This window comes from Coenobita brevimanus, chromosome 83, assembly GCF_032717465.1.
Source record: "Coenobita brevimanus isolate Jiangsu-jjx chromosome 83, ASM3271746v2, whole genome shotgun sequence".
Classification (NCBI taxonomy): domain Eukaryota; kingdom Metazoa; phylum Arthropoda; class Malacostraca; order Decapoda; family Coenobitidae; genus Coenobita; species Coenobita brevimanus.
In genome coordinates this window covers 1,552,501-1,560,000 of record NC_137036.1, presented here as the reverse complement: position 1 = coordinate 1,560,000, position 7,500 = coordinate 1,552,501, and the positions used below count along the sequence as shown (strand labels likewise).

At 43.1% G+C, this 7,500-nt stretch overlaps 1 protein-coding gene across 1 annotated transcript in view; it reads right to left on the bottom strand.

Annotated features, from left to right (window-relative positions):
* Positions 1–7,500, bottom strand: part of LOC145409816 (uncharacterized) — a 32,958-nt gene that overhangs the window by 14,013 nt on the left and 11,445 nt on the right. Inside the window, exons 11-13 of the mRNA XM_080280123.1 lie at positions 3,224–3,472; positions 353–541; positions 1–83 (exon numbers count right to left, since the gene is read on the bottom strand). The exon at positions 1–83 is cut by the window's left edge and continues 131 nt beyond it. Coding sequence (XP_080136249.1) covers positions 1–83; positions 353–541; positions 3,224–3,472 — 521 coding nt within the window. The remainder of the gene's footprint in view (positions 84–352; positions 542–3,223; positions 3,473–7,500) is intronic.

The window sequence follows — 7,500 nt, the reverse complement described above, 5'->3', positions numbered from 1 at the left end:
CCTGACCACCCCGGCTCCACTTCTGAGGGGTTCTGAGGCTAGGTTCTGCAGCTCAATCATCCTCTCGGGGTTCAAGTGCGTGTCTGCAAAAAAAGAACGTTAAAATTCGGATTCCTAACGCCTGATTTCTGGTGATTTATTCTCCACATGATTCCAGGGGCTTGAATCATGAATGTGTGGCTCATTCAACAAGGCAGACTGTAGTTAATAAAGCACTATGTTAGTTTCTCTCTCTCTCTCTCTCTCTCTCTCTCTCTCTCTCTCTCTCTCTCTCTCTCAGCTATGTGTTTTTGCCTTCTCTCTCTCTCTCTCTCTCTCTCTCTCTCTCTCTCTCTCTCTCTCTCTCTCTCACCAAACACAGTATATGTTTTTGTCCAGTCGCCCTCCCATGAACTGCATCTCTCACTCCCCGTTTGAATCATGCTGTAGTTCCCATCTCTGCGGACGTAGGTGTAGCACGCGTACTGGCCACTCTCAGCGCTTCCCAACAAGTAGTTTATCCCGAATTCTGTCCACATGGCCACGCATTTCACACGGCGACCTATAATAATCACCATCATCATCATCATAATAATCATAATAATAGTAGTAGTAGTAGTAGTAGTAGTAGCAGTAGTAGTAATAATAATAATAATTAAAATAATAATAATAATAATAGGATAATAATAATAATAATAATAATAATAATAATAATAATAATAATAGAGTAATAATAATAATAATAATAACAGAGTAATAATAATAATAATAATAATAATAATAATAATAATAGGGTAAAAAAAATAATAATGATAATAATAATCTATCTATCTATATACCTAGGCTGCTTCCCCCAAGGAAAGGGAGGTAGCCGAGACAGGACGACACACTCCCCATTTACTCATCCATTCAAACACATTCATTTGTATCTTAGCCCCAAAGGGGAGAAGGGACAGATCCTCACCGCACCACACCGCACAAGGGTCAACTGCGAAGTGCAACCAGTGACATCCGCAGCAGGGTCCGACAGCAGTGCTGGTTTACCCCTGCCACATCATAATAGACCCATCCCCTTACCTGCACCTGACCTGACAAGCTGATCAGACCAAATGCGGGAGAATATCCCCTCAGGGCTGCGTCATCACTTATTCATTCACAATTTCTCTCCATTTATTTCTGTCACGCACAGTCACTCTTCCTTGCTCAACAGACATCCCTCTCGCATCCAGTGCTCTCTTCACACTGTCCATCCATCCTATTCGTGGTCTTCCTCTCAGCCTTACACCTCTCACATCAGATCTAGTTATCTTTTTCACCAATCGCTCATTATCCATTCTCTCCATATGCCCAAACCATCGCAACACCCTCTGCTCAACTCTACCAGCCATCTCCCGAACAACTCCAGTTCTCCTTCGCACTTCATCATTTCGCACTCGATCCATACGCGTCACTCCACACATACTCCTCAGACACCTCATCTCCATTACATTCAAACTTTTCCTCTCTTCTACACGCATATTCCATGTTTCAGCCCCATCTAATGCAGTCGGTACCACAACACCCTCATACAGCCTTCTCTTTACATCCATTCTAAGCAAACGACATCTAAACACTTTTCATTCCTCCCAGCACCTTTCCTACTTCATTTATTCTAAACTTCACTTCTGCATCTATTCTTCCATCCACAGCAACATGTGACCCTAGATATTTGAAACACTCTACCTCCTCAAGCAACTCGCCGTTCAAAACTATATTCATCCCCCTACCATCTATCAACCTCGTACACTTCATCACTTTACTCTTCTTCTCATTTACTTTCAATTTCCTCCCACACACCCTTCCAAACTCCTCTACCAACTGTCTCAATCTCTCCTCTGAATCAGCCACCAGTGCAGTATCATCTGCAAACAGCAGCTGCTTCAGATTCCACTCTCTACCATCAACATTCACCAGACTCAGACCTCCACCTAAAACTCTTGCATTCACCTCCGGACCTCCCTTACAACACCATCCATGTAAATATTAAACAACCAAGGCGACATCACACATCCCTGTCGCAGCCCCACTCTCACAGGAAACCAGTCACTCACAGCATTTCCCACTCTTACACACGCTCTACTATTTACATAAAAACTTTTCACTCCTTTTAGTAACCTACCATCAAGTCCATACAATCTTAAAACAGTCCACAAAGCCTCCCTATCAATTCTATCATATGCTTTCTCTAAATCCATGAATGCCCAAAACACATCCTTGCCTTTCGCTAAATACTTTTCACACACTTGTCTCACAGCAAACACCTGATCCACGCATCCCCTCCCTCTCCTAAAGCCACACTGCTCTTCACCAATCACTCCCTTTGTACCCTCTCTAACTCTCATAATTAACACTCTACCATACACCTTACCAACAACACTCAACAGACTTATACCCCTAAAGCTAGTACATTCATACTTATCACCCTTGCCTTTATACAACGGGACCACACAAGCACTTGCCCAGTCAACTGGCACCATACCTTTCACAAAGCACACATTCAACAATCTTACTAACCAGTCAACAATAGTCACTCCACCACCTTTCATGCATTCCACAGCACACCCATCCATACCTGCAGCTTTCCATGTTTTCATCTCCTTTACTGCCTTCTCCACTTCCTCCTTCGTGATCAAAGAATCATTCAACTCTCCCAACACATTTATTCCTTGCACCCATCCATCCGCCACAATCTCAGCCACCCTTTCCTCCTCTACATTTAACAATCTTTCAAAATACTCTGCCCATCTCTTCCTTACTGCATCCATCTCAATTAACATCCTTCCATCCTCTGCTTTTACTCGTTCTTCCTTCCCAGACTCTCCCTTTCGCACCCTTTTTACCTCCTTCCAAAACATTTTCTTATTCTGTTGAATAATAATGATAATGATAGTAACAATAAATAACGATTATATCATTATAATTATTACGGTCATCATTATTGTCTATATCATGATACATAAATACCCAGCAGCAATATCCTTAATAATAATAATAATAATAATAATAATAATAGTAATAGTAGTAGTAGTAGTAGTAGTAGTAAAAATAATAATAAATATAATAAAAATAATAATAATAATAATAAAAATAATAATAATAATAATAATAATAATAAAATAACAGTAATAGTAGTATTAGTAGTAGTTCATCGCAATAATAATAATAATAATAATAATAATAATAATAATAAGACAAGGCTACTCACTGTATGGCTCCACACTACCATCAATGCTATCAATGCATGGATTATAGACAAAGACCAATTCCGTATCATTCTCCGTGCTTAACAGGCTAGACGGCAGTTCAGAACACCCGCCATGCCTTTCCTGATACGTGAAGTTGTGCTGCCCCACGAACGGACAGACAGCGGTACCATCCCTTCGTACGATGTAGTGCCACCCATCGTAAAGCCCGGAGCAGACTGTGGCTATGTCTTCAGATGTGGAGCAACCGGCTGGAAAGATGAGGGTGTGACTGTGACGATGATGGTTGGGGTGGTGATGATGATGATGATGATGATGATGATGATGATGATTAATAATAATAATAATAATAATAATAATAATAATAATCCATCCATCCATCCATCATCCAATCCTGTGTTGCCCCATGAGGAGCGTAGGAGTCCGGGGCTAGGCAAGTTGGTCCTGACATTTAAGATGAGTGACCAGCCTCACTCATCCCTGAGTGGCATTACATGAGCAATAAACCCCAACCATCCCTTGGATATAAACCTTCACCGGCTCAATCCGATTAGAGCGCCTTAATTACCCACTAAACCACCAGGCGCCAAAATTTGGTTATATGGTTACCACCCAACGTAGTAAATGGTTTCCTGGTGTACAGGAAACAATTTGGCTTGTCACTCAGTGTAAAGTCACCCACAGGCAGAAGGAAGAGGAAAGAATGAAGGAAAGACAGAAGAGGGAGTGTAAAGTCACCCGTAGGCAGAAGGAAGAGGAAAGAATGAAGGAAAGAAAGACAGAAGAGGGAGTGTAAAGTCACCCACAGGCAGAAGGAAGAGGAAAGAATGAAGGAAAGAAAGACAGAAGAGGGAGTGTAAAGTCACCCACAGGCAGAAGGAAGAGGAAAGAATGAAGGAAAGAAAGACAGGAGAGGGAGTGTAAAGTCACCCACAGGCAGAAGGAAGAGGAAAGAATGAAGGAAAGAAAGACAGAAGAGGGAGTGTAAAGTTACCCACAGGCAGAAGGAAGAGGAAAGAATGAAGGAAAGAAAGACAGAAGAGGGAGTGTAAAGTCACCCACAGGCAGAAGGAAGAGGAAAGAATGAAGGAAAGAAAGACAGAAGAGGGAGTGTAAAGTTACCCACAGGCAGAAGGAAGAGGAAAGAATGAAGGAAAGAAAGACAGAAGAGGGAGTGTAAAGTCACCCACAGGCAGAAGGAAGAGGAAAGAATGAAGGAAAGAAAGACAGAAGAGGGAGTGTAAAATCACCCACAGGCAGAAGGAAGAGGAAAGAATGAAGGAAAGAAAGACAGAAGAGGGAGTGTAAAGTCACCCACAGGCAGAAGGAAGAGGAAAGAATGAAGGAAAGAAAGACAGAAGAGGGAGTGTAAAGTCACCCACAGGCAGAAGGAAGAGGAAAGAATGAAGGAAAGAAAGACAGAAGAGGGAGTGTAAAGTCACCCACAGGCAGAAGGAAGAGGAAAGAATGAAGGAAAGAAAGACAGAAGAGGGAGTGTAAGGTCACCCACAGGCAGAAGGAAGAGGAAAGAATGAAGGAAAGAAAGACAGAAGAGGAAGTGTAAAGTCACCCACAGGCAGAAGGAAGAGGAAAGAATGAAGGAAAGAAAGACAGAAGAGGGAGTGTAAAGTCACCCACAGGCAGAAGGAAGAGGAAAGAATGAAGGAAAGAAAAACAGAAGAGGGAGTGTAAAGTCACCCACAGGCAGAAGGAAGAGGAAAGAATGAAGGAAAGAAAGACAGAAGAGGGAGTGTAAAGTCACCCACAGGCAGAAAGAAGAGGAAAGAATGAAGGAAAGAAAGACAGAAGAGGGAGTGTAAAGTCACCCACAGGCAGAAGGAAGAGGAAAGAATGAAGGAAAGAAAAGACAGAAGAGGGAGTGTAAAGTCACCCACAGGCAGAAGGAAGAGGAAAGAATGAAGGAAGAAAGACAGAAGAGGGAGTGTAAAGTCACCCACAGGCAGAAGGAAGAGGAAAGAATGAAGGAAAGAAAGACAGAAGAGGGAGTGTAAAGTCACCCACAGGCAGAAGGACGAGGAAAGAATGAAGGAAAGAAAGACAGAAGAGGGAGTGTAAAGTCACCCACAGGCAGAAGGAAGAGGAAAGAATGAAGGAAAGAAAGACAGAAGAGGGAGTGTAAAGTCACCCACAGGCAGAAGGAAGAGGAAAGAATGAAGGAAAGAAAGACAGAAGAGGGAGTGTAAAGTCACCCACAGGCAGAAGGAAGAGGAAAGAATGAAGGAAAGAAAGACAGAAGAGGGAGTGTAAAGTCACCCACAGGCAGAAGGAAGAGGAAAGAATGAAGGAAAGAAAGACAGAAGAGGGAGTGTAAAGTCACCCACAGGCAGAAGGAAGAGGAAAGAATGAAGGAAAGAAAGACAGAAGAGGGAGTGTAAAGTGACCCACAGGCAGAAGGAAGAGGAAAGAATGAAGGAAAGAAAGACAGAAGAGGGAGTGTAAAGTCACCCACAGGCAGAAGGAAGAGGAAAGAATGAAGGAAAGAAAGACAGAAGAGGGAGTGTAAAGTTACCCACAGGCAGAAGGAAGAGGAAAGAATGAACGTAAGACAGAAGAGGGAGTGTAAAGTTACCCACAGGCAGAAGGAAGAGGAAAGAATGAAGGAAAGAAAGACAGAAGAGGAGTGTAAAGTCACCCACAGGCAGAAGGAAGAGGAAAGAATGAAGGAAAGAAAGACAGAAGAGGGAGTGTAAAGTCACCCACAGGCAGAAGGAAGAGGAAAGAATGAAGGAAAGAAAGACAGAAGAGGGAGTGTAAAGTTATCCACAGGCAGAAGGAAGAGGAAAGAATGAAGGAAAGAAAGACAGAAGAGGGAGTGTAAAGTTACCCACAGGCAGAAGGAAGAGGAAAGAATGAAGGAAAGAAAGACAGAAGAGGGAGTGTAAAGTTACCCACAGGCAGAAGGAAGAGGAAAGAATGAAGGAAAGAAAGACAGAAGAGGGAGTGTAAAGTCACCCACAGGCAGAAGGAAGAGGAAAGAATGAAGGAAAGAAAGACAGAAGAGGGAGTGTAAAGTTACCCACAGGCAGAAGGAAGAGGAAAGAATGAAGGAAAGAAAGACAGAAGAGGGAGTGTAAAGTGACCCACAGGCAGAAGGAAGAGGAAAGAATGAAGGAAAGAAAGACAGAAGAGGGAGTGTAAAGTTACCCACAGGCAGAAGGAAGAGGAAAGAATGAAGGAAAGAAAGACAGAAGAGGGAGTGTAAAGTTACCCACAGGCAGAAGGAAGAGGAAAGAATGAAGGAAAGAAAGACAGAAGAGGGAGTGTAAAGTTACCCACAGGCAGAAGGAAGAGGAAAGAATGAAGGAAAGAAAGACAGAAGAGGGAGTGTAAAGTGACCCACAGGCAGAAGGACGAGGAAAGAATGAAGGAAAGAAAGACAGAAGAGGGAGTGTAAAGTGACCCACAGGCAGAAGGACGAGGAAAGAATGAAGGAAAGAAAGACATAAGAGGGAGTGTAAAGTGACCCACAGGCAGAAGGAAGAGGAAAGAATGAAGGAAAGAAAGACAGAAGAGGGAGTGTAAAGTGACCCACAGGCAGAAGGAAGAGGAAAGAATGAAGGAAAGAAAGACAGAAGAGGGAGTGTAAAGTGACCCACAGGCAGAAGGACGAGGAAAGAATGAAGGAAAGAAAGACAGAAGAGGGAGTGTAAAGTGACCCACAGGCAGAAGGACGAGGAAAGAATGAAGGAAAGAAAGACAGAAGAGGGAGTGTAAAGTGACCCACAGGCAGAAGGAAGAGGAAAGAATGAAGGAAAGAAAGACAGAAGAGGGAGTGTAAAGTGACCCACAGGCAGAAGGAAGAGGAAGAATGAAGGAAAGAAAGACAGAAGAGGGAGTGTAAAGTGACCCACAGGCAGAAGGAAGAGGAAAGAATGAAGGAAAGAAAGACAGAAGAGGGAGTGTAAAGTGACCCACAGGCAGAAGGAAGAGGAAAGAATGAAGGAAAGAAAGACAGAAGAGGGAGTGTAAAGTGACCCACAGGCAGAAGGAAGAGGAAAGAATGAAGGAAAGAAAGACAGAAGAGGGAGTGTAAAGTGACCCACAGGCAGAAGGAAGAGGAAAGAATGAAGGAAAGAAAGACAGAAGAGGGAGTGTAAAGTGACCCACAGGCAGAAGGACGAGGAAAGAATGAAGGAAAGAAAGACAGAAGAGGGAGTGTAAAGTGACCCACAGGCAGAAGGAAGAGGAAAGAATGAAGGAAAGAAAGACAGAAGAGGGAGTGTAAAGTGACCCACAGGCAGAAGGAAGAGGAAAGAAT